Genomic DNA, 27,535 nt, shown 5'->3' with positions numbered 1-27,535 from the left:
AATTTTATTTGCCCATACCACTATTTAACTTTTCCCTATTTGCAGAAGGCAGTGAGGGTTCTTTTTTTGGATTTGTTTCAGTAGAAGACTGAAAAGAAACAGGGCAGGTTGAGGATTTAGGAGGGAATACTGCAAAATACTTGGGGATGAGTGACATAAACAGAACCCCTGTTGGATTTGATTGTGCCATTTCAAATGCAGCTCTAAATGATCATCTCATTTTGTCATGTGAACAAATATTCTTGTTAGGAACTAAAACCAATATTAAACATGTTTACACCGTGTTATAGGCAAAGTACTATAGGTGTGTGGCTAGCAAGATGAATGAAGAATCGTATTGCAACCAGTCTGTGCTAGGCTGCAGCTTTGCAAGCTAGAAAGACATTTAAAATCTAGGATTTAAATACCTTGTTTTTCTATACTATGTGCAAAAAATATGTAGAAGAATTTCTAGACTTCACTGAGCATCTGAATAGCTGGAAATCCTGATGTTATGTTTTTAAATGTAACCTTGTAACCTTCTTCATTTTTCTTCAATTGCCATGTGGAATGGATGGCTGCTGTTTGGGTATATGCCTTACTATGTATTTTGCTACAACTTTAGATGCATGTGACATCTTGTAAAGTGCTACTTGATGTAAGCCTGACAAGAGTATATTAAAAATACAAGAGAAACCCATATCCACATGGTCTTGTCCATATGAGAGGTGCAACTGTAGTGAATATAGATGTCATGAAGTGTGTAGCTAAAGGAAGCGGGCATGCAGTAGGAGGGGAAGAAGGACATGAGCTGGAGAAAAATTGAGCAATGCCTATACTGTGAGCAAAGATGAGGGTAAGTGGGAGGGCAGGTTATATATCATCTGTAATTGCAGCGCCCTAGGTAGTTCCCTTGTTTTCACATTCTGATTAGAAATGTCTCTTATCGTGATTACAGAATTCCTGCTAATGGAAAAAAGTGAGTTGTTAGCAAGAGTGGGAATAGCTTTGTGTCAAGATATTGAGCCAGAAGACAAACCAGTGAAGGAAACCATTGAACATCTTTATAAAGAAATGGATGGTAGCAGCCAGAGCGTATCACCAGCAATACAGATAACAACTGGACTAAAATAGCTTTGGAACAGACACCAAAAGCTGAAAAGTGCAGCAGAGGCAGCTAAAATATCTAGCAGAGAAATTGCTATGCAGAGGCGATAAGAATATCTAGCTTGTCCTAGGGAAGCGTGTGTGTAACATGGCAACAGCAGGCGTTGCATCTTATGATGATATCTGAAATTGCTACTTGCAGAAGAACTCCCTAGGGCTGGCTCTAATGCAGAGGTTAAGGCAAAGCAATGGCATTTGCTTTTTTCCCTAAGTAAGGTTGCCATACCTTTCTTGTGACTGATTTATTTATTTATTTAGCAAAGAAAGAAGAGAAAGGAGAAAATCAGGTGATGAAACTCTTTTTCACCTGTAGCACTACAGTTATACTTTGTATGAAATGTCAAGAGTATCGTATGGGATCAATATTTTGTTAATGAAGCAACCGGAATCATGTGTGTTCTTGAGAGACTCTGCATAATCAGCAGTAGTACCCATTCTGCGAATGTTTGTGGCATTCTTTACAGCATTGTGCACACATCCTTGTAGCTCCACTTCTAGGAAGTGTGTGGGAGAGAAACTACCCACGTTACAGCTGAGAAGTTGAAGCAAGAGATGTATAACTCACCACGGGTCAACATTAAGCCAAGTGTGCTTTTACCCAAGGACTGTTGTAGTCATTCTTGCCGTCTTTCTCATTTTTACCCTTGCTGCGAGGTTGGCTCAGCTGTTCGTGAGGCAGCTGCTGAACCACCATGGTTTACAGCCCATGTACTAAGATAGACACCAATTTCCACGTACTTTCAGTACAGTAAGCTGTAATTTGTGATGGTTCAGCAGCTGCTAGAAGAGCAGCTGAGCTGTCCCTTCTGTGCAGGCAGAAGCCATTGTGGTCACCCTCAAATGAGAGCCAGAGGGGCAGACACAAATATACAACACAAGATAGAAAGTGACTTGTTTAAAGAAAACTAATAACATCATTTAAAAACTGTACCTGCAGAGGTCACTCACCATCTACTGCTAGCTCAGGAGCTTGCCCCCTGCTTGCGCACAGTGGAGAGGTTGTTTCTAATGTTGAAATTCTTAATTCTGACCTGGAAGGTACACAGAGTTGTGTCAGCAAGCCATCCGTTAAATATATGCCAGGAAATGCCTTGGTATGTAATCTGTATCATTGTAGTAATACCTCTCTGTGAGTGAATAGGCACACTCTAAATATGTTATTCACTTGCTAGGATTTCATCCTGGCAGCACTTTTTCAGAAGTGCTTCCATCCAGGGAAGCTAAAAATGTAGCTGTGATTTCTCCCTAACTCCAGCTTGACATCCTCTTTCCTTCTTAATAATAATTCTGTTATTAAGTGTGATCCGGGCCCTGGAGACCAGCACCTAAATGTTCTAGAAAGAGATAAGATGAGGAAAACTCAGGCTGGTCCATCTCTTGTACTTGCGTCCATTTCTGCTTAAGATCCTGCTCTTTTTCTAACAGGTGTATATTTTCCTCTTAGGGAGATTAAATCCATTGTAAAGGATCATTGTTTATAATGGCATATTGGAATTAGCCATTCATAAAGTAAAAGCATGATTCAAATTTCCACCATTCATACTGTTTGACAGACTAGTAACAGTTATTGCTTCCTTTCCCAAAATAATCCTCTTCTCTCTTACTCTGCTTCCTTCTCACCACCTGCTCACACTAAATGAGAGTTTTTAAGGAGAATACATAGTGAAAGTTTCGATTCTGGCATTTGGGTGCATCTCTGTGGCATTAATAAGAGATTTTTTTGCCTGCATATGTGAAAATATCAGGAGGGATTGAAAGTAAGGAAATTGTTTGGATTTTGGGGTGGGGGTGGGGGTTAATTTATTTTTAAATTATTAGGGAAGAGCATCATCAGGAGGAGAGTTTTTGAGATTCTCTGATGCTTAGAAAGGTTTGTGTTGATGCAAATGGATTTTCTTTTTATATTTGAAGATGAAGTCATCTGAGAAGAAGACGACTGTTTCACTTGTTGAAACAGGTTAACCCTGTTTTTTCTCACATCTATGACTACTGCTGAATATGAAGGCTCTTGAGAGAAGATTGCTGAAACCTTGATTCACTTGCATTGAGAAACCTTGTTTTATATCAAATCATTTGGTCTGATCAATGGGAAAACATAGTTTGTAGCCTCTACCCACAGTAAATGCTAGCATGCTTGCTGGTGGTTGCCTTCACTGATCTAATTGTTCTAAATGGTATTTAATATGGCATGTAGATGAGGAGCTCTGGAGGAACGGTTGTGCAATACGAACAAGAAGCCAAAGATGAGAGGAGGCAGGGACTTCTTAAAGTATCTTTGCTGCAGATAAGTGTCTGAAACCACACAATTAAAGCAGCTTTTTTTTTTTTATTTATTTCCTTTTTTTTGTTTGTTTTCTTTTTTCTCCACATGCCCACACATCCCACGCATGCCCCCCAGTATGCTCCAGTTTCTTGGATAGAGAGAGACTAGCCACCAAGACTGAGGACAATCTGGGTAAGCAAGCCTTACACCTTTACACTTTTTAGGAGCTTCTACCCAATCAGCTCTCTGCATGTCAATGTCTGTTCACCCTTATATAGCTCTCTAGCTCATCTTCCAGACTGTTGTGCTGGAGTCATCTTCGCTTCATCAGAGAACCACTTGGTCTTTACTGCCTCAGCCCTCTTTGTAGAGCATTAATAGCAATTACGTAGCTGCTGACTCCCATCTCGGCTCTGCAGCTGTTCTCCCCATCCCTTGGCACAGTTGCATCCATGCAACCTACTGTTATCATCCATTCTTCCTCCTCAGGAGGAATCTCCCATGCCCTGATGAGTTGCCATTCTCTGAGTGTCTCTATAAAGATTGCCTTTGTGACCACTAACATGGCAATGGAAGAGCAGTCATGCTACCATCCTGTGCTCAGCCCTGCTGACAGACTGGGAATACTGGATCCAGTGTTGCTCCACCACTTGAAGAAGGATGTTAAGAATCTGGAGACAGTCCAGCAGAGATCTGCCAAGGTCATTTTGTTCAGAAGTATGTGACCCATGAAAAGAGTCTGAGAGAACTGGGCTTGTTTAGGCTGAAAAAAACCCCAACAAAACAAACAGGCTAAGGGATTGATCTGATAGCCTGTGGCTACTTGAGAGTTAGCAGCAGTGAAGCAAAACCCTTCTCAGTAGTGGTAGATGATAAAACAAGGGGGAGTGGCCACAAATTGCATTTTGGGAGATTCAGATTGAGAGATTAAGAGAAAATTTGGCACCAGGAGGGTAGTGCAGCACTGAAACAGGTTGCTGAGCAAGGTTGTACAAACTTCATCCTTCAAGGCTTTCATGGCTCAGCAGGACAAAGCCACAACTGACCTTACTGGGTGTTGGCAAGGCCTTACTCTGGGTGAAAAACAGGACTAGATAACCGCCAGGAGTTTCTTAGAACCAGTGTTTCACTGGTTCTCCCTTTTACTTTCTATCCCTTTTTGACTTTCTTCTCCTAGCATGTGTGCATCTGCCTGCTCTCATAAAGAAACTGTAACTTGTCTCATGCAGAGACATCTCTGATTGTTTTCAGGCTGTTATTTGAATGAAGTCCCTCCCTATCTCCAATAATTTGTGTCTCCTGGCCAACAAATACGGAATTTGAGAGAGAGAGAGAAAGGTCTCAGAGGTACTAAGTTCCTACAACTTTCATAAAAATGCATAGTGATCATACAGGAAGGAGACTGGACAACATCTGATGAAAAAAGTATTGCAGTGTGTGCTGTGGTTGAGAGATAAGCACTAAAATGCAAACAGACAGGAAGTTAGGTACCCTTAGTTTCCTGATCACACAGCTGTTGTATAGTGGGCACCTGATCTGGAATTCTAGCTTGGTGGAAAATCACCCAAGCTGGATTTTTTCAAATCTGACTTTCCTCAAGTTAAGCGCGTAAGTGAGAGGGCTGAGTTTCAAAGCAACTGCAGCTATCACTACCTTTTTCAGAAAGACTGAGGCTGCTAAAATTGGTTTTAGATCTCTTCAGGAGTATACTTTAGAGCTAATAAATAAAATATATATTCAGTACTGTGGTGAACTACATGTACAATTTTGAAATTTGGTGAAGATGGAATTTTGAGCTTCAAACGTTACTTTAACTTCCTGATCCTCTGGCTTAGTTGCACTGTTGACAGATTTTAATTTTAGTGATCGGCCTGTTTGTGTTCCCTCAAGCTCATTTTTTTCAGTAAAAATCCCACTGAATTCAGAAAATTCTCTGATCACACAAACAAGGGAAGAAGTGATAAAAATGAAGCACCAATCTGTTTTGGTGCCAGACCTGTACTGCATTGCTATCAGGTAACCAGTTAGCTGTGCAGAAATCCTGCCTCTGTACTGTTTTAAAAGGTTATGTCCAGAGGCTTAGAAATGAAGTGAGCAACAGAAGATTAGTGAAGTGACATCTGGTTTCATTGCTGCCTGATATGTACGTCTTACAAAAGTTCCTGCAAGCTGCTGCCAAGCCCTCCTACGTGGGGATGATTGCACCAAGAAAATACACAGCTCATGCTCTTCCTTCAGGTAGACACTTGGCAGACATTAGCTAAAAAGATTTCTATCTAGGGTTATTTCAATAACTGTTGTTTCTAATACAAGGTTGTTTGCAAGTAAAACAGTCAAAGCTGAGCCTTGCTTTCTGTATATTCCAGTTGGAATGAGTACTTGGTGATGAAAGAATAAATAGATTTACTCTGTGCTCACCACATAGTTACGATCCTTGTGTGCTAAGGTTTAGGATGAATACCTGAAAAGGGTTACTACTTTAAGAGGAAGGCAGGGAGAAGGAGACAGTCTGTTTTGGAAGAGAGATTGATTGTGACCTGGTCAATGAAAAAATCTGCAATGCACCAACCTTCACATATTTAGTACAGATTTATTTAGGAAGATGCAGGAATTTGAAATAATGGACTTCCTGTAACTTGTAACAGAACTGTGTGCTGAAAAGGGGGTTGTCCCTTTACTTTCCACCATCTGACTTTGTCTACAAAGAATATCTGTTAGAAAGTGAGGATGAAAAACTGCAGTTTACAGCTCCCTGTATCTCAGCTGTAGGGATTTATGATGTGTCTTGATGAAATAATTTTCCCCATAGCAATGTCTGCTTTTTCACCGTGTTGCTATCTGCAAAATATCCATCTGCTGTCAATTATTATGCGTGGCAGTGATGCAAAATAGGGCTTTGGGTTTAGCCCTCAAATTGAGGGGTGTGTTATATAGCGGTATCTCTGGCAGGAAGATGGATTCAGATGTGCTGACTTTACTTGTTTGCAGCTTTTTGGGTTTGCCCGCTTTGGGCTTGCACGAGCGTGTTTGTATATACATGCACAAAGATACACGTGAGAGAGATTCACACCCTTTATGGAGACTCAAGAGTCTGAAGGATCAGATGCATTACTGTCCATTGTCTTTTTTAAGTTAGCAACCCTCTGTGTGTGGTTTGAGAATTATTTTTTTTTTCTTTTTGACCTCTAAGTGCTTTGTACCAAAAATTGAAAGGCCCCCCCCAACAGCTGAAAGGTGATACTCTAATGAGATCAGTGCAGAAAGCACCTTCCTGCACTTGTGTGGTTTGGCGCTGCTCGGCAGTGGCCAAAGATGTGGCCATGTTTCTGTAGGCTGGAGGTGTATGCTGCGTACTTCTACACCACAGTTCAGCCCTGACCTGACAGTGCTGCCAGAGCCCATGCATGGGAGCCTTTTCTGGGCTGAGATCTGTAGCCTTTGGCTCACCTAATAGCACAAACGAGGGTTTGCTAAAGGCTTTATGCTTTGCCTGCTTCACTGTCTAGTGCATTGGGTCATGATCTCCTAGTGCTGTGACTGTTGGGTATGGTTAGTAGGGATTGTAGCTACATTGAGGTCAATTGAATTTCTAAAACTTTAACTGTCCTTAGATGTCATTGTTTACCCATTATGTTCTTTTCCAAAATGCAAATACATGCAAACTGTGAGTTGCATTTTTAAAAATCCCCTGTGAAATACAGCTGGGTTTGGGCACCATTAAAGAACCAGAGGTCTACACAGGGAAACACCTACTGTGTGAAAAGTGTCTTGCTATCTTCTTCATCCACAAAAGAGGTTAGGAAACTTTGAGAAAAGCCCTGCAGTAATCTGAAATTTGGACTATGTACAGTGCAATTTGCTTGCCTTGGAAGGATGAACAATTTAGACAACTCTGCTTGAAATTAAAACAACTCCAGGGAGGCTAGATGTAACAAACAGGATGGCTGGATCTCAGTGACATTCCCCCTGGGCAATTAGAGTTACTTGTATACAGAAAATTGCCAAGCTGCTATCTCTTTCTTCTTCTGTAACGCAAGAGAAGCCAAAGGATTTTGTTTTGTTCTGAATGCTGCTGAAACTTTATTCCCTTGGACACAGATCATATGCGCTGAAAGCCAAGTTTTGTCATGAAGCAAATTTTATCCATTTAGATCTTAAAACCTCTTTTTAGAGCAGAGATTAACAGGGGTATGAACACATAATCTTAACTTTCTAGTATTGACATGTAATCCATTATGGGTTTTTTTTCCCCCCTTGGAAATGTATTATTACATCCCTGCCCACTACTTCCAGCACACACAAAAAAATAGCTTTAGAGATTTTAAAATTTTGTTATGTGAGCCTAAAGAACATTTTATAAGTAGAGCATGTTGTGCAGTGTGGTAACTGCTAAGAACAGGTAGCTCTCAGACCATCTGGGGCAGATTTGTTGACTGTGTTCTAAACAAACCTCAGTTTATTATGAAGGAATCTATCATCTTCCTTAGTTTTCTCAACAACAACAATAGAAAGTTATTTATGAAATTCTTTAGTGAAATCTACCTTAAATCATGCATGAACTTACTGTGGATTGCTAAATTTTGTAAGTTCTCTTTTATAGTTGTTTGATCTTGTGGCAAAAAGTAATTACACTTCACCCAACCATGTATACTTACTTGCCATTTTTCCTACAGTAACAACCAGCTTAACACTTAATAGAAAATTAACCTTCTTTCCTACAGCCTGAATTTCCTTAAGTCTTGTCTAGAGTTAATTTGAACTGCTGAACTAAATTTAAATAGGTCAATGTTATTAAATCTAGTTCAGACTTTGGTATTAGTTACAGAACTGGTTGCTGATCAGTTTATTGCTTTAGCGTAAATTGATACTCAACAATGCAAATATTTATCAAATTGGATTAAGTGCATCTAGTTTGAAAGTTTGTATGAAATTAAATATACAAAGTTCTCTTCACTGTACAGGGGTGTGCACACTCCCACCTCCCTGCTTCACCACCGTCTTTGGTGCAGGTTCTATCACATGCCTGCCAGGTGAATTGATTTGACTTCATGCAGCGAAATCATGTTCACATAAGTGTTGTGTTGATGGGTTATCTTCGAATATGATCTGGTACATGTTCCAAATAACCCTGCAGCCATGTGGTGGCTCCAACACAAAGAAGGTGGGAGCCTGTTGTTTAAGGACAGTAGGAGAGCCAAATTGTTTCCACTTCTGTGCTCACCCCTAGTAGCAGCCTGGAGTTATAGGAGGGTGCATGTGATATGAAGCTGCTGTTAGCTTTGATCTAGCCAGTACACTTACAGTAACAGCAGAGCCAAGGCAGCAGAGATTTGAACAAGGGCTGTGCAAGATTTTCAGAAGAGCTTGTGTAACTTCTGCCACCACTGAAGTCTGTGCTCTCACATTCTTAAAGCTACTGTTACTTGAACTACTTCTGGTATGTCTTTGTGCATTGCAGTTAGGGCTCACAGTTGCGGTATAGTCATGCCTTGCTTTTGAAAACTATTTCATTAGGGTTGCACATTTTTCTGTTAAAGGCACAGCCTTAAGTTCTTTGTCTCATGTTAGCTATGCATACATTGTGTTACAAGTTCATCCACTTCTGTAGCATTCATGTGTTTCTGTAATCTTTTTATAGTCCAGACTTCAAAACCAGAAAAATACAATATTTGACGGACGAGCCTGTAAAAGAGTGGGAAAAAGATGGAGTCCTTCTGGAGGACCATTCAGATCATGCTTCCAGGAACTTTAAAGAAATAGATTTGTTTTAAATAGGTGCACCATGCTAAGTAGTAAAACCATAACTTTATTTTAATGAAGCTTGGGACTGTCACTTTGGCTTCCCCCCCCCCCCCTTGGTTTTGTGCTGTTTCTAGGAGGTTTGAGCCAGTCTCTTCTTCTGTCATACCTCTCCCTTCCTCCAGTGTGCTTTCTCCATGCCATGTTTTGTTAGATGTTCTCATAACAGGCAAATACAGACAAGCAGGGTTTCCTGGTAGTGTACTATAATAATCAGTGAGCTGCCCTGTATCTTATCTCTAGAGTGCTGAAAACCTGTGAATCCTTGTATTTTTGTTTTGGCATTATGGATTGTTGTTGTGGCCTTTGGCACGCTGTGTCCATCTGTGCGTCTGAGCTGCCCATGCCGAAATGTCTCTGAAGATACTCCATGAAAGGCTCTTGGATATCTGCATATAAAGTGCTGAAGAACTTTTTTGTCATTGATGAATCCAGCATCCTAGAATCCAAAGTTTTGGGGGATATTCTTCCCTTTAGTCAGTTCTGGTTGAGGATAGTGGAACTTGCTAAGAAAGCTATAATGGGGCAAGAAATACATTGTCAGTTACATATCAGGTTTTTTCATGCAAGACCTCAGGAGATTTGTTTTTCATGAGGCAGTAATATTCTTACATCTTCAAAATAGTTTATGAACGTGAGCTAATTAATCTCCACAGTACCTCCGGGAAGTAGACAAGTAGAATTTTTTAAAAAATAAAAGAAGTTTTCAGTATTTCCTCTGCTACCTTGTGATATTTATGCTTCACTGGGGCAGTGACACACCTCCTGTGGGTGAGCTACTTTTTATCAATGCATAAATAGAAAGGCTCATAATATATGAGGTGACTTAGGTATTAAATTAGACTTATTCAAGCACATACTGAATATTTTGCTAACCTGCTACCCCTTTTGTAAGTGATCACTCTTTCATAGCACAAGGGGAGGAAAGAATTATAACTGATTTTTATCTGAAAAACAGACAAAAGTGTTTCAGCAGCACAGCAGAGAGATAATTTACTTAAAAGAAAAGTAATAAAGCCACAGAGGAAAAGAAGGCTGTTGAACTCTGCTGGAGTTCATCAGAAACTCTTCTAACAGGCACCTCTGTGTCGCAAGCAAATCCCCAATTCCCAAAGGAAGCCTTGGAGATGGAGAGAACTATATGTTCTAGCAGTGATTAGTGTCCATTAAGATTCAACTCAGTGTCCAGTAAAGTGCTTTTGGCTAATAATTCTTGATGCATATTTGAGACTGCTCTATCTTGTGCTTTATCCAGTGAAAAAAATGAAGGGTTTCTCTGCCTTTTTTTTTTTTTTTTTTTTTTTTAATCTCAGATGGAACTACAAGTATTTCCTTGACTAGCAACCTTTGCTTCAGCAAGATGAATGTAGTTTAGGTGAGAATCTGACCATTGAAAACTCCAGTCATCTGAGTTGTTCCTCACCAATGGTCTTTTCCTGCTTGTATGTGGTAAAATGGTAGCAGAAAAGTCTAGAGCAGTGGTCAACCAACCTAGATATACCAGTGTTGTACAAATAACGAGTGCTTTGCTTTTGCAGTTATCTTTGTTACCCTATGGCTGCAGGTGGTGTTGGGGATTGCTGGACTAAAGGCTGGGAAACCCTAATGGAGCCTCCAGAGACTGGTCACTTTTGATCATTATTGGATTAGTGCAGTGGTCTTGCCTTGACAGGGAGGGTAATGTGTTAAGCATTCCACCCTACAGCAAACAGGAAGGATTTAAGGAGACTGTTGGATTTCAGAGACTCAGAATTTTGGAATAGATGTCTTATTCCTGCTCCTGGTAAAGCATGTGGTAATGGGTTGCCTGTGGCCAGCTCCTGGCTGCCCACCCAGCCACCCTCACCTCCTTCCTCAACAGCATGGGGGCAGAAAATAAGATTAATAAGCTTGTGGGTTGAGAGGACAACAGGGAAACCACTTACCAATCACCATCGCAGGCAAACAACGCTTGACTTGGGGAAAACTAATTTATTTATTGACAATTCAAGTAAGCGTAGAGGAGCAGAACTTAAACCACCACCTTCCTCCAACCCTTTTTCCAACTTCATGCCTTCATTCCTGACCCCTTGACCACCCTGAGACAGGGTCTGTTGGCACCAGCTAGAACCAGCGTGGGGAGCCACAGCCTCTGCTCACAGAAAGCTTCTGGAAGCCCCCTGCATGGGTACCTTGGAGGCATATTACAAAAATATAAATTTATTCAGATTATCAGTGCTCTAAGATGTTAGAGAACCTAATAATGTTTCTTAGTTTTTAAATTAATTTCAGAGTCCTTTGCATCAGACTTAAGTATGCAAATGTTGCTGTATACAGTCAACTGGTTTTCTAGATAAATTAATCTAGAATATGCTGGATATATGAAGAGAATATTTATTAAAACCTTTTTCTAGTAGCTTCTTTCCCTGCATAATCTGGCATTTAAAAAATCTTCTGCTAGCTGATTGTTCCCATACATATTTCTAATTTTAAGCGGTTCAGATAGATCATAGGAAGATAGACATTAAGTTAACATCTTTAATTGTAAATGATTTATATTAAAAGAAATGGATTTACATTTAAAATTTAGATTTTTTTTTTTTTTTTTTAAAGTTCCAACTCTGTTCTTTTCTTTTTATCTATTCTGCTCCAGTGCTTCTGCTCTGCTAATAGGTTTCTTCAGCAGCCACCTCCAGAGTCAGAAGCTGTAAACATGCCTGGTCTGAGCAGAGGCAGTGGAGCTGGCCAGGAATTAGTTAATTCACTGCACTGACATTTTTCTTGAGATACTGGGAGGCAACCTCCTGTTCTTCCAATTCAACTGGCCTTTTTTAATGAGAAGTAGAATCTTACATTTGTCAGAAGATTGGTTATTTGAACAAAAGTCACATGGTAATATTATCAGGGGATTTTTTTATAATCGTTATTCATTGTCACAGTCTTTTGGAAACAACTTTTATTTCTGGACTGCACAAATTGAATTTCAAATTCCTAAAAGTGAGTAGATTTCTAGAATACTTCAAAATACTAGTATGGTTTGCTTCCCCTCCCAATTTTTATTTTTTTTTTAATATTTTCCTAATTCATTGTCTCTTCCTAAGTCATCAGTAAGTGTATTTGCTTGAGTTGGACAACTCCTTCAGCATTTCGGAAATCTTATTTTGATGTCGGTACAGCAAGTTTTAAGATTGACAGAAGTAGATATCAGGACTCAACTTTCCCAAGTCACTAAAAATGGCGTCTTTGGAAGAAACAGGCAGATTATGGCCTTATTTCAGAGCTGGATTTTAACACTTAATAGCCAAAGTTTTAACACTTTTGATTGAACCTGTTTTAAAAACAGAGGATTCCTAAATGACATGAATTGGAAAAGCAAAACATGGAAACAAAAATCAGAAATTTAATCAGACAAACTTTAAAAAAAGAAAGAAAAAAAGGACAAGAAAAAAAGCCTGGATTTGCTCATAAAAGCATTAGAACTCTTTGAAGAGATGTACAGACTAACTTTATTGTCCCAGTTCTTACTTTTTCCGTCTTTTGTATCATGCCCTGTGGTATACATGAATTGTCTGATGTTGCTCCACCCTCCAGGAGGAGATGCTTTTCTGTAGTGCTGTAAATGTAGTTGGTACAGTGCTCTGGAATGAAGTGTTCTATATAATTACCATAGTATTTGTTGGTTTTGCGGAGCAAGGGTGGTGAGAGAGAGGAGATTGCAATTGCTTATAAGCTGTTATTGCCTTTTTGCAGAGTCTGTCTCAACTGAGATCATGAGACCGTTTTGCTCTATCATTTCTGGTAATTAGGCATTTCTAAGTAGCAGGTCAAACCAATTGGTCTTTTAGAGAGACTGTTTGTTTTGTTATACTGCTGGGAGTGACAGTTTTTTGGGGGGGTTTCTGTTTTTTGAGCTGTTGTTCTGTTCCAGTGCTGATCTTGTTGCAAGATACCTGGGTGTAATTTAGTGATTGGCTTTAGAGAACATGGGAGCAATTATAATTTTCTATTATTTATTCTGCAGTCAGTATTGTTTAAGCACACATTTCTTTCCTAAGGGCTGCACTGTGCTTTTCACGCAGATTTCTCACGTGAGCCTTGGCAAGGGGGTAGGGTGACCAAAGCTACTGTTTCATCCAGGGGAATCTCTGTGAGGGTGTGGGATGTTGTTGCCTAAGAGAGCGTGCAGAAGCTCATTTTAAGTAATCCAGCAAGAAAAAAGGAGATGGATAGCATTAGTAGAAAAAAGGACTGAATCAGAGGAAAATACTGTGTTACTCTAGTTTTGCCACTTGTTTGTAAAATAGGTATGTTCAAATCTCACACACACACTGTCTCTCAAGAACTGCAAAATAGTAGGAGGAAATGTGCAGCCTCTTCGCCCTTCGTGAGCAATTTTAGCCTGCTTAGTAACAGGCCGAACAACTTTGCATTCCTCCTGTGTGTGTGCTTGCCTGCTCTGGTCCCTGACTGACAGGTGGGATCTGTTGGGAATCAAACCATGGACTTTTAAACTGATCCAGCTTGACACGCTGTTCTCAGCAGGGTCATTATAATATGCAAGGGACGTTGTGATGGCAGCAGTGACTAAAGTGTGTATGTTTTTGCTTCTATGCCTTAAATAGCAGCTTTTTTATTTTAGAGGAATGCTGTACATGAAAGTTCAGTTCTCAGCACTTTTAAAATAAAAAAGATCAGAGCTCAGGGAAAGGCTTGTGGTATCAGTCATCAGTATTTCACTTTCAAAGCCATAGATCTTAGATCGAAGAGGGGGGAGGTGGGGGGGGGCAGTGCAGGAAGTAAGGGGGTGGGGAGTTCCTTGTTTAAGTGACTCCCCAGGGCTTTTTTGGTGCTGTCTATTTCCAAGGCTGTAGAAACATCTGAAGTGGGGTAACATCTTCAAAGAAGTGCAGTTTTGTCAGACATATTCAGACATTTTTCCTTGTTCAGCTGACAAAACTATGTTGTCATCTTGACTGGCTTCTTGTAGTCTGAACAGTGTATGTAGTGGTATCAGTCTCTTAAGTTTTCCTCTAGCTGATTTTAGACCTGAAGTCAGCTGCTTGAAATCCGCAAATTTTCTCAGCATTGGACATGTTTTTGCTAAAGAGGAGTCTCCTCCTGCCCACACCCCCTCCCACCCCACCCTGAGTGCTTGCACTGTCTCTCAGCTCCCCCACCCTCCCTTAGGACAGGAAAAATGAAGTATCTACCCATCCTGAGCAGATTATGTTGCTGTTCGCGGGGAGGACAGTGTGCATCCCATACGCTGAGAGGGAAGGCGAGCAACCAAAGGGCGGTTATTGTTCAACTCGAGCCAAGGAGCTGAATAGAGAGGCTTGCGCTTGACGGGCTTTGGCTCTGGCTTTTCTGCATTCCAAACCCTCTGAGGCAGAGAAAACAGCGCCCGGGAGAGGAGCGTGCAGAGGCTACGCTGACTTTCTGGTTGGCATGGTGGCAGGATCATGGTAGAGGTATTAGGATTATCACAGAATGCAGTTCACAGGTGAGATCCCTCCTGACATGGTCCATGAAGCAGGGGACTGTATTGCTGCAGTATTTCCAGTGAGGTGGGATTGGGTAGGAGGCACACAGGTATTTTGCTGGAAATTTAAAGTGACTAGATGTAAAACAACTAGAAGCTTTCAGGGCTTTCTTTTCCATGTTGCATGCATATATCAACTCTTTTCTTCATTATTTCAGTTTTATACACAGATTTTAATTTTAAAGAGATATTTACATGAATTTAATATGAGGAATGGAAAAATAGGATATTGGTACTTTTCTGCTTGCTAGTACAGAAATTACATGTTAGTAGTCAAACATCATGTATATGCGAAGATGAGAAACAAGTTTTTGTAATGGCTTTCAAAGGTAAAAATCTAGTTTATTGCTGTTAAATCATTAGGTTTACTTTTCTCCTTCTCCCTGACAGCTTTTACTTACCTGACATAAGTCAGTATCTTTTTTCATTTAAAATTTGATTTCTCAATAAGGCCAGACATCATTCTTCAAGGGCACAGTGTAGGAATATTTTTCAGTGTTTACTTGTGGCTGGCATTGCGTGATGTTTTAAGCATATAATATTGCCAACCTTGCTTCCTGTCCTCCAGCAAGTGATGATAAATCAAAGCAGTTCAGGGAATCCTACAGGTTGCTCATAAAAGCAGGAGGATTTGTTTTCTTTTCAATGTAAAGGCACTGCCTTAATAATGCTGCTTGCTTTTCTAGCAGCTTTTGTCTTAAAATGTATTGTTAAGTGACAGCAAGCTGGAAAGCATTTGAATTTCATGCCTTTTGATACTGTTTGAACATTTTTCAGTAACTACAAAAGCAATAAATGCTGTCTAAGGAAACCAGGAATGGAATCTCCTGAGTTAAATTTTTCTACCTTGGAAACATCCTTTAATAGGTACTGATTATGAAGTCCTCTTAGTCATTTTCCTCCTCATATGTAGACCAGGGAGAATACTAATTTGCTAACTTGGAGAGACTGTTTTTGTCAGCCTGAACCAATAAGGTTGTTCTGCAGCTGAGTTTGAATTACATGATCAGAAAATGAAAACCCTCTGCCTTAGATTTTTTTTTTTTTTTTGACAAATATGTTTCTTTCAAAAACAAGCAAACTTTTGGCAAACTAATCAGAAAAGCTCAAGTCAACACAATCCCAGTCCCTTCCAAGTTTCATTTAGGTGATTTTGGGGTGGTTACCAGGAGGTACCCTTTAGAATTTCCTGTCTCTTTCTGGGGCTCTTTCATACGATTAACATGTTAATGGGGTAGTGAATTAAAAATACAATACTGGGGATTTCTGGAAGGCAAACGTGAGCAGCAACTTACATTCCTGCAAATTCTTCATGTTGTGCCTAGCTTTATCTGATACTCTGTGGGTGCTCTCGCTCTTTCTCTCTCTACAGCCTGTGGGGAGGGAAAAACAGTGTAATTGTAACAAATACTTGAGGTGACTTCTGTCAGAAAGATCTGTCATGGCTCTTTAAAGCTCATGGGAACAGATCAGCTTCAGTTGTATATAAGCAGGAGAAAGGGGCATTCTGGTATTCTGAGGCTTGACCTGCTCCTTGCCATTTTCTGGTATCTGGGACTAAGTATTGCACCAGCTATGTAATACTGGAAGTCAAAGAATTCTGTGATGCAGCATAATACAGAGTATGGATGGCATTTGTAAATGGCTCGTTGGCATCAAGAGATGGATTCATTTTCCAGCCTGTAGAGGTACGTACCTTTTCAAAGCTTTAATTCTCCACAAAGGGAATACTTCCTTTTATCTAGATTTCTTGGCTAATTGGCATCAGACAGCACAAATGTTTTTTAGGAGAGCTAATAATGGTGGGATTTGAAACTGGGCCAATGGCAGAAGGGAGACCTAATGATCCCCTTTCATTTAATTTTCTACCTGTATGGGTGACTGCTTCTAGTAAGGGGGAGGGAGATCTGCAGAAGTCAGCAAGCAAATGATGCAACTGCTTACAGTTTCAACAGTATCGTCTCTGCATGTTAAATGCTTAACAGACTTCACCTATATGTTATGGATTTAATGGGAAACTGCCAGAATTGTCATGGTAAACATAACTGCAAAAATTGGTTTGCAGAGTTGTGTAATAGCTGGTTATCTGAGCAGATGATGGCAGCCACGAATAGCTATAATGAGTCTGTACAGAGTTTCCGAGAACAGTGCCAATCCTTACTCAGGCAGTGGATCGGCTATGATGACACACAACGTTGCATTTTTTTCTTCTCGTGCACCTGCAGCGTGCTCGGCAGGGTCTTTAGGAAGGCAATGTTGTGATGTGGATGCCTGCCAGAGAAGTGAAACAGCTCTGCTGAAGCGTTTGCTTAAAGTAGGCCTCTGGGCAACCTTCAAGAGTGGCATCAACCACAAGCATTCAAAAATGCAAGTCTGCCTTAGAAAAGAGGAGATTGAAATTTTTTTCTTTTTGCATTAATTTTCCTGTTTCTTTGGATCCTTTTTGGAGCAGACTGCAGACAGATTTTCAAGCTCAGTCACACAAACTGTGAAGACCAGGTCCTTTTTCTAAAAGAAAGGCTGTAATTGTCTCCATGTTTGTTTGATTCCTGGGGTAATGGCTACAGAAAAAGTGACAAATATACAAAATACGGCGTGATTCTAATGCCAGCTTTCATGCCATTCATGCTCTTAAAGCCCTGTCCTGGTACATCAGTCAAAAATGTCAGCTATATTCTCCAGGGGGACTCTTGCCAGAGTGTCCAAGAAGAATCTAAGATACTGTGTCAGTTAGAAATTAAACCCATGTCCACAAGATGGAGGACTTGGTATGTCCTTGTGAAAATTCCCTAAACTATACAGTCTCTTACCTTGCTGTGTTTACTTGCTTCACCACTTAAATTTGGTCCCTAATTTGGAAACAGATTAAAATACCCCTCCATGTACTGCCTTTCTTGTACTGATCTCTAGTGTTTGGAAAGGCCTTGGGCTTTGGCAGTTGCCTTATTTTGATACTTACATAGAGATTAACATAGTGTTCCTATAAACACAGGTGGAACTGAGTAGTAAGAGGGAGGGAGACCACATGATTCATAGGCAGGGGTAGGAAATCATATTGCTGGTCATAAACACTCATTCTCCACAATGTTCCTGGTTTTCTGCTGCATACCTGGTAAGTGCAAACTGCATGCTTTCGGGCTATTAGGCACTAAGAGTTTTTTGTTAGTGATTTTCTATCTTGTTATCTGGTGTTAGAAGTGCAGGTTATGGTAAATTAGTGGTTTTTTGTTTTTTTTTTTTTTGTCTGTGCCAATCAAGGAGAGTTCAACTCCCACCTGATGATGTCAGCAAGGCTGCGGTTTCTTGACATATAAAAGGAGCAAGCAGTGACCTCGGGGTGGAGTAAAGCTCACTATTGGCACAGCACTCTCAACCCTGTTCTGCAAGAATCGCTGGTATTTAGTTTGTGCTGGAAACAAGCAAGTTGAACTTGTTGTTGGAGTGTTACATACTAAACCTTGTAGGAAGAGAGTAAATAATGCTTAAATTGATGGGATGGTGTGGCAATCCCTACAGGATCTGACCAGAAGCTTATTTTGTTGTATTGTCAGTAGAGTATCATATATTGATCACGTTGAATCGCTTCCCAAAATACTCTGAAGGTGTCTGTGGGGGTTTTACGCATTCCGATGGCAACAGAATGTTGCAGACAGGATGATGATGTTTAATTCTCTCTCATCTGAAACTGTTTTTCTCAAAATTGTAGTTCTCTATTATCTATGAAATCATGCCTAGTAATAGAAGGCAAAAAAAAATCCTGAACTAACCACCACCCAAACCCCAGCCCTCACTAAGTTGTTCTTTGGTTTGTTTGCTTGTTGGAGATGTCATCCCGATAACTTAGTCTAAGTATGAGAAGTCATTCCTGGCTGTTTCCCTGCTCCGGCTGAGAGTATATGCTCAAGGAAAAATAGTAGGTCAGAATGTAATAGTAGAGACCAACTTCATGTTGGTACTATTCCCACAAAACTGCCTTAATCAGTTATTTTCACTTGCGTTTTTTTCTGAATTGGGGCAAAATTCAGCACTTGTGAAGACATGAGTTGTGCAGACTATGTGGCCTGCAGGGTGAGCAAGAAAAACTGTTTTATTTTTCCATGCCTGACTGCAGCATTCACAGGGAAGTGCTTTGCTGTCCCAGTAGCAATTTGGAGGACAACTCAGTGCCAGGTGTCCCCTTTTCCCAAAAACCTGCCTGCTTGGTTTCTCTTTCTGACAATAGCAGAATCACAGAATCATCTAGGTTGGAAAAGACCTTGAAGATCATCCAGTCCAACCATTAACCTAACGCTGACAGTTCCCAACTATGCCATATCCCTCAGCGCTATGTCGACGCTACTCTTAAACACCTCCAGGGATGGGGACTCCACCACCTCCCTGGGCAGCCCATTCCAATGCCTAACAACCCATCCTGTAAAGAAATGCTTCCTAATATCTAGTCTAAACCTTCCCTGGTGCAATTTGAGGCCATTCCCTCTTGTCCTGTCCCTTATTACTTGGTTAAAGAGACTCATCCCCAGCTCTCTGCAACCTCCTTTCAGGTAGTTGTAGAGGGCAATGAGGTCTCCCCTCAGCCTCCTCTTCTCCAGACTAAACACCCCCAGTTCCCTCAGCCGCTCCCCATCAGACCTGTGCTTCACACCCTGCACCAGCTCCATTGCCTTCTCTGGACACGCTCGAGTCATTCAATGTCCTTTTTGTAGTGAGGGGCCCAAAACTGAACACAGTCATCAAGGTGCAGCCTCACCAGTGCCGAGGACAGGGGTAAGATCCCTTCCCTGTCCCTGCTGGCCACACTATTGCTGACATAGGCCAGGATGCCGTTTGCCTTCTTGGCCACCTGGGCACACTGCTGGCTCCTGTTCAGCCGGCTGGCAATCATCTCCCCCAGGTCCCTCTCTGACTGGCAGCTCTCCAGCCACTCCTCCCCAAGCCTGTAGCGCTGCTGGGGGTTGTTGTGGTCCAAGTGCAGCCCCCGGCATTTGCCCTTATTGAAACTCCTACAGTTGGCCTCAGCCCATGGCTCCAGCCTGTCCAGGTCTCTCTGCAGAGCCTCCCTACCCTCGAGCAGATCAACACTCCCACCCAACTTAGTGTCAGCTGCAAACTGACTGAGGGTGCTTCATAGCATGTCAGCATCTTAAAGCGCACAGGATCGAGCAGTTGAGTCCTCAAGGACAGTAATAACCTGTCAGGTTGCCGACCCTCTATAATGTATCTGTCCCTATCAGTTACACTACAAGCACTGAGAATAATTATTTTAAAGATACTTTTTCCACGGTGTTCCAATATAATTTCTGATAAATCCATCATATATTAAATAAGTGCCTCTCCTTGTATGTCTTTCTAATAAAGCTACTTTATAATGATTTAGAACAGATAAAATCTGAAGGGCCTTTGAGATTGTCTGTAAAATAGCAGTAATGTTGTACCTAAACTGCTTGAGAAAGGCTTGTACCTTTAGAGACAGGGCAGGGAGGAGCAGGTGCTTCAGCTTACTGCCTGCCTGCCTGCAGTTACTTTTTTCTTCTTAATACCTGGGAGAACTGGAAGTATGCTTGGAAAGGTTGATTTTTCTAGTGCTACTACTAGGTAATGCAGGCCTGGGGGATAGAAGGAAGGAAGCTGTGCTCCTTTTCTGGTCAACAAATATTTGTATTTGGTTTTTGCTATTTTCCTTCCCATAGTTCTACACTATTTTCCTTCCAGTAGCTCCACAAAAACAGTGTTCTTCCTTGTTAACTTTTGTCTTAGTCACGTTTAACCTGTACTTATGTTTGAGGTTTACATTTCTTGGAAATTCTTGTTCATTCAGTGTGATGCTGATATCACTTGACACACCGGTGATTTCAGTCCTCACAGTATCAAGGTTCAAAAAATCACTCCCTATTCTTCTTTCATACTACTTTAAAGATGGAAGAGCTTTTGGATTTCTGGGCTGGATCTTCAGACGTGTGAAGCAGCTCATATAACTGGGCTTAGTGGGTAGGGGATCAGACCCTGAACACTGGTGATTTTTTTTTTTTCCCCATGTTCTTTCTGCATTCTTGAAGGTTTGGCACGTTTTGGGGCTTCTTTTCTTTCCATTTTAGCATTAAAGTAACTTTTCTAGAGGTAAATAACTATAGAACTAACATAACATTTCTAGCAAAGATGCTAGCTCAGATATCCTTGGTTAAATTGAAGTGCTGGGGACTCGATTCATGCCAAGCTGTCACTTTCACAGTGTTACTGAGCAAGGGCTTCCATATCAATCTTCATGCTTGGTACATCTGGTAAAGTGTGGGTTTGTTTTGTTTTTACAGCTTCATGTTTTCAGGCTCTTTGTTTTGAACACCCAATGTTTTTGATCAGAGGGAAGGAATATAGAAGGTATTCTTCATGAACACATTATTGGGAAAAAAGTCATCATGTGAATACCAGCATCAGAAATTAAGTAGTCTTTACACACGGCTTGTTAAATATATAGTTGGATGTATCCATACTTCAATACAAGATGACTGTTTACATGAGGCATATGGCTCACAATTTGGAAAGGCACACCAGAGTGTATGACTCTGTAAATAATGTCTTGGCCCTAATTTGGAATTAAATTAGCTTAATGTTTTTAGAGTACTCATTAATAGATACTTAAAAACTACCATACTGCTAGCAGCATAACTCTGCTGAATCCCTTGGCTGTGCTGAGGATACCTGAAATTGGTTTGAGTGCAAAAATGTAATTAAATTGGTGTGGAAATGGGAAAAAAAAAACCACCATGGTTGCTTCATTAGTGAAGTTCTGAAAGTCCAGCAGTTCTCCCCAGCAGAAGTATTTGTGTCAGAGCTCTTAGTCCTTCTAGTTAGGTCACTGTTTTGTAACGTTGGTGAAGTCTTTTTTTCCATGGGAAAGTGGACAACAATAACAGAATGGTTTGACCTCTAGTAGTAAAACCTTCCCACTGCTAGTCCTTCTGATTTTTGAAACTGACTGACTTAAGGTTAACATGCCCAAGAACCAAAATCACAGTAATTTTTGGAAAATATTTTAAGTCTGCATCTTTCTTGCTGTACATGAGCAGCATGGTGGTTCCTTCTGTGCTTACCTCCTCTGTCTCTAGATAGAGCCAAGTTTCTCTCCTTACATAATGCTGGACATTCTTTACGGTGTGGGTGCAGGTATATGTCTTGCTCACTCTGTTGATCTTCAGCTGATGGTTTGAGTCCCAGTCTTCCTGCTCTCCTCAAGGATCTCTTTATCAATACATCCTGGAGGAAAAAAAAGTATAGGGAGGTATAGTCTTAGACTCAGCAAAACTTAATTTTGTGGGCAGGTACAGTCAGCAGCATGAAGAATTCATCTCCAGCCCCTACAGCATTACAATCTTGCATCAGTTTTGCCAGGAAAACACAGTACTGGGATCTAGAGAAGGAACTGGGGCAGACGTTCTTCTAAAAAAAAAGTCACCTTGTTTATGTTGTGTTAGAGTGTTCAGGAGGGAAATATGGAAACATTGAAGACGTGTCTTAACAGTACATTAAAATTCAGTTTCTTAGCAAGTGGCTTCATAGGCTTCTGGCAGCTTTTTTAACCCGAAAAGCATGTCTATAATTCTAAGATACTGTGTATACTCAAAATAGTTCATGTGCACCAAGGAAACACAATGTAACGGGAAGTCTCCACATATACCTTGCTATTATGGAAAAGATTTTGAAGCACTGATTAGCTTCACATAGGCAGTTATATGTATCTTTATATTGCAAGGGAAGTATTAGCCAACTTCTCTGCTGGGAAGTGTTGTTCTTTGTGTTCAAGTAAACTGACTTAAGTGAATATTGTCTGAGAGGCCCATGACTAGACTCGTGTATTTAGCCATTTTTTAAGTGTTTGTGGTAGAGACTTGCTGCTCAGTTGTTGTAAAGGTGAAGTATGAATAAGCCAGCAAGAAACCAGATGATTTTGCTAGGGAGGCTCAGTGGACATGGAAGAGCTTTATAAAGGCTAGCCCCTTTGGGTTAAGTTTAAATTTTCATTCCAGTTGCTGACCTATTTGTCTCCAATGCCCTGTCAAAACTAAGTGTGGAAATAGCTTCCTGACATTATTTAAAATGTCACTTGTACAAAGGAACTCTTGCCTGCATCATTATATACTAGAGAACTTCAAGGTTTGTTGCTTTTCTCACCTTCATTTTGAGCCTTTCTGTCCCTATTTATTTTTACAGGCTGTCAGCAGGTGCAGCTTTCGCTGCCCCTGGATTCCTCTACTGCTCCAGCAATTGTTTTTTAGGAAATTCTTTGTTTCCCTCCTGAGTCACCACTAGGTTAATGTTTCTGATCTCACCTGGGTCTGGAAGGCTAGTGGTGTTCACTCTGGAAAGTGAGGGGAACTACTACCTTGGTAAAAGATAATATTGCATCAGTGCTGTGGCATGAAGAGGTTGTCATCTTCAGCTGCATGAGAGCTGTTGAGAGTGAGTGCTAAAGATCACTGACTGTGCTAAAATCACTTCATTAAGCAATCTGAAAGGATAAAACACTAGGCAATAATGTGTATGTGTGGGCTAGTACTTCATCAGCATGGTTTCACTTTCCACAATGGAATGGACTGACTTAAAGAGAGACCCGAGTGTCCATCTTTCTTTTTTTTCTTATCAAAAGGGCTTTCAGTGTACTTTGCCATGCTCCAACAGGGCTATCCATGCCTTCCCATGTCTGATGTAAATCTGCTATTGATTTATATTGTAACAGAAAAATTCTGTTCTGCTGCTCATAGCTTGTTTGTAGCATGGTGTCATGGTATTACACACTGGTTTTGCTTATGTAGCTTAAGCCAAAAAATTATCCATGTCACAAAATAACTGAATCGTTCTGCCCTGATTCCGTAATACATGATGAGTGAATTGGCCTTGTCCATCTGGATGCTCTTGAACTAGATTATAGCATGGTTAGAAGGCTGTTATATTGTAATACTGCTTCTCAAATCAAACTGACTTTCATTATAGATGGGCATTTAAAGTTATTTAACGCAGTAAACAGAACCTTTTGCATATAGAACTGGCGTTTTTAGATGTCTGGGAAACATTTTCAAGCTAGCTTGCTTATTCCATGATGTGGCATTGAACAGGATTGAAAAGGTATTACTGCTTTGCATTTCTTCTGGGGCAAAATGACTTGGATAACTTTTCTTATTTCCTAATGGACAGGTATAGAGGTGAGTAGTTCTGTCGGTACATATGACATTGTCCAGGAGTTGGAGAAGTGAATGCTTATCATTTCTTGTGAATTAACTAGTGCTGCAACATGGGCAAGCAATTTTAGGTCTCTGCCTGCCTGCTTTTTGGTGAAAAAAATTGCCCTGTCCCTACTCACTGCGCTCCCGTTCTGGAGGAAGCATTTCATTTTTCAAGTGTGCAAGTATCCTGTCTTTATTCACTCCTAAATTAACTGTAAACCATTTTAATAAGAATGGCTTGGGGGTATCTATATTGCTGTGAAGACATCATCTACTGACTATAGCAATATCCATCAATCAGTCCATCAGTCTGTCCCTAGTGCAAATAAGATCCATTTTTCCTCTTCTTATAAGTGCCTCATGCAGAGAACATTAATACATTATGATTTATAATACTACCACGACTTTGTGCTTACAAAGCATCTGCATCAGAAGACATCTGTGCTCTATTATTTGCATATATTATGAATTATCATTTACTAAAATTCCTGTAGAAAATTCTGAACACTCATGCTTCTGTGTAGTTTCACTTATCAAGAATGCTAATTTTTAAATCCAAGGGATGGCAAAGCTGCTTAGCTTCATAGGTTTCAAAACCATAACTGTAGGAGGGTGACATTTCTGACAACTGCAGAAAGGAGCAGAAGCTCATTCACTGATGGTAATGCAAAGAATTACCAGTTGGGGATGTATACAAGTTTTAAACGATTCATTTATATAAGAGTTTTCAAAACATGAGGGCTTGGTTTAATTTTCAGCCCTGTGAACTAATCTGCTTTTGGAACTCAGGGGTGAGGGAGATGAATCCCAGCACTTTGAAGGAATGTTCTCATGTTTTCACCTGCTATTCTGTATGGCTACCAGTGCTAATTTTGGAACAACGGCAGTCTCAAGGCAGAGATTAGCTGCCTCTTACTCCTGGTTTTTGGGGTTTTTATTACTACTTTACTGATCTCTCCTATCTTTCTAAATCTTTCCGGTACAGGAGATTTTCACATTTTGCATACTTCCACTCGGTTTGATAGAGCAATTTGTATCTGTGTTTGCATTGGTTCAACAAACTTTTTCCTGGTGTAGGTAGGTCTCACAGCATGAAAATAAGTGGGTCATGTTTTGAATATTTCTCTCATGCTGATTTGCAGTTCATCTCAAAAACTGTCTGTCCTGGAAAATTTGGACAAAACTTTTTGAAAGCTTTTGGTAAGCTCCAGAACACAAGACCTGCTTTAAGATGGAGAAAGACAAATTTAAGAAGCTATTCGCAGTGCTTTTTCTGCCTGTTGCAAGCTTTAGTGGGAGACCTGCACTACATCCGTCCTGCAGTTGTGGAGCAAGTTTAGTCTCTGGTTTTCTTCCACAGTAAAAAGTTTAAAAATTAAAATCAGTGCTACAGAGGAGTTTCAAGGTATTTTTAAAGTGATTGTTTGAAACTAGCTGTTCAAATGATGTAAACAGGAAGGACATTTCTGATACCAGAGTTTGATATTGGAGAGTATCAAAGCATACAAAGTCAGCCAGTGCCCAGTGATTGGGAGATGAGACTGGATAAATTAATTCTTGGAACTAAGGAGCAAATTGCTAAGCACAAGTGGAATTAACCATTGGAACAGCTTACCAAGGGAACAGACTGGCTCTTTATGTCTTTGCAGTGTCTGCTTACAATTGGATGTCCTTTTTTTCTGAAAGGTGTGTCTTTGTTCAACTAGAAATAGTGCAATGAATGGATGACCGTCACTGAGTGATGTTCTAAAGATGTTTCAAGTCAGGTTAGATGATTGTAATCATTGTTTCTACTTTTAAATTTGATGGATTTGGTTTTTTCTCAGTGTTAGTGGTTCTTCCACATCTATCTATTGCTATAAATTTCCTGGATTTCTGATGGGCGTGTGTTCATGGCTTACTTTCTTACGAGGACTTTTCAATTGATGCTTTCGTTCTGAGGCGTACTTCCACCTTCTGACAGTCCATTGCAGACAGGCTTCCTACATGGTACTGTGACTTGTTAATCCACACAAAAAGGAGATAAATAGTAGGGAAGTATTTATGCAGGTTTTTTCCCCTTTGTGTGTTTCCCCCAGGAATGTTAATGCACAGGAGAGGTCTGCATATGAAAAACTTTAATGCCTTTTCAGTTCCTAGTTATATCCTCCTGACTGAAGTCTTTGCCAGTTCTGCCTCCATTTTCTACAGTTATTAATGTTCTCATATTTTATAATATTCCAATAAGCCAGTTTCATATTTGCTATTTAATATACTTCCCCTGTTATCATGAACATTATAAAACATTGAAAGGATGAATAAAGCTAAATTATGGTACAAGATGAGGCAGCTAGGGAGGAAAACAGGATCTGTACACAATCTGTGCTCCTAGAAAGGATGCAAAATTTGTAAGCATTCATGGGAAATCAATACTCTTAACTTTGTTTTTTCTAGAACCTATTATTTATGGAGTTGATAGTTAATATTGCCAATTAAACCAGACAGTCAGGTGGTTGTGGGCACAGTATTTGTTTCACAGAAAACTGAAAGGAAGGAGGTGAAGTTTCTGCTTCATATTCACCAACCAGGTAGAAGAAAATAGATACCTAATCCTTTCTCTGTTTTTAAAATTTCATTCTTATTGCAGGTAGATTTATGTCATCAGTTTGCACAGTCTTAACTCAGAGAAGATTCTACTTGTAGAAGTTGGACAAAATGTGATCCTCCCACCCAGGCAGTAAAATTTCCTGGAAAAGCTTTTTTTGTCAAAAACCCCCTAATTTTTTTCATGGATGAGAAATGTATCTAATGTCTATCATTAATTTTATATTATGTGGGAAATGTTTCTGGACTTTTTATCCCTCTGTTTGTATTGGGGGTGGAGGCATGTACTTTTTCAGTGTGAACATGAAGACTGCCCAGCTAAGTCTCCCATGCTGCTGTGGTACCTCACTGCTGAACTGTCTGTCCCGTGTTCCCTCATTAATTGCAAATTCTGTATAGCATCTGCCCTGCATGGCAGGTGTTTTATGAAAATATCTGTCCTGCACAAACAATACTTGCTACAGTTTGTCTTAGTAATTGGAATTTTCTCCCCTGCTGGGACTTGATAGCTCTTTTCTTCTTTATTTGTTGTTGGTATCTAATTCTTCGCTTTGCTGATCTAATGGCTTTCTGTTGTTGCTGGTTTGGCTTGGGTTTTAGTCAGTGGTCAGCAAGCATCCTAATTTATAATAGGGATTGGCAACTGTATAAATTATTTAAAATAAAGACAGGTTTAGAAAATGGTGAACAAAAGGAAGCTGTCTCTTTAAAGAGTGCAGTTTGATCAGAGCATCAGCTCCATCCCCTGAGGACAAAGGCAATTTTGATTTGTGGGGCCCAGGAGTCCCTCACTTACTGGGATTCATCTCTGCTCGTGCATGTGTAAACCTGTAAAATGCTCTTTTGTGTAGGATAAATCATATGCTATAAATCCTGTACAATTAAATGTGACCCTTCGTAAAGTTACAATGACAAGTCTTCATTGCAAAGCCGTACAGAGCAAGCTCGCTGTCTAGACAGAGCACAATTATTTCTCAATTATCTATATTTATTTATTTTTTGTTAAATAAA

General features: G+C 40.3%; 1 protein-coding gene across 7 annotated transcripts in view; it reads left to right on the top strand.

The window, feature by feature from the left end:
* The window catches only part of RASAL2 (RAS protein activator like 2), a 186,741-nt gene that overhangs the window by 93,005 nt on the left and 66,201 nt on the right, over positions 1-27,535 (top strand). The window contains exon 1 of one of the 7 annotated variants that reach the window (XM_074906977.1): positions 14,607-14,690. The exons of the other annotated variants lie outside the window; for them this stretch is intronic. Within the exon in view, the coding sequence (XP_074763078.1) occupies positions 14,678-14,690 (13 nt within the window). The 5' untranslated portion in view covers positions 14,607-14,677. Of the gene's footprint in view, positions 1-14,606; positions 14,691-27,535 lie in introns of those variants that run through there. 7 annotated transcript variants of the gene reach the window in all.

This window comes from Athene noctua, chromosome 5 (assembly GCF_965140245.1).
Source record: "Athene noctua chromosome 5, bAthNoc1.hap1.1, whole genome shotgun sequence".
Classification (NCBI taxonomy): domain Eukaryota; kingdom Metazoa; phylum Chordata; class Aves; order Strigiformes; family Strigidae; genus Athene; species Athene noctua.
The sequence above is the reverse complement of the archived record's forward strand: the minus strand, read 5'-3'. Positions and strand labels throughout refer to the sequence as shown.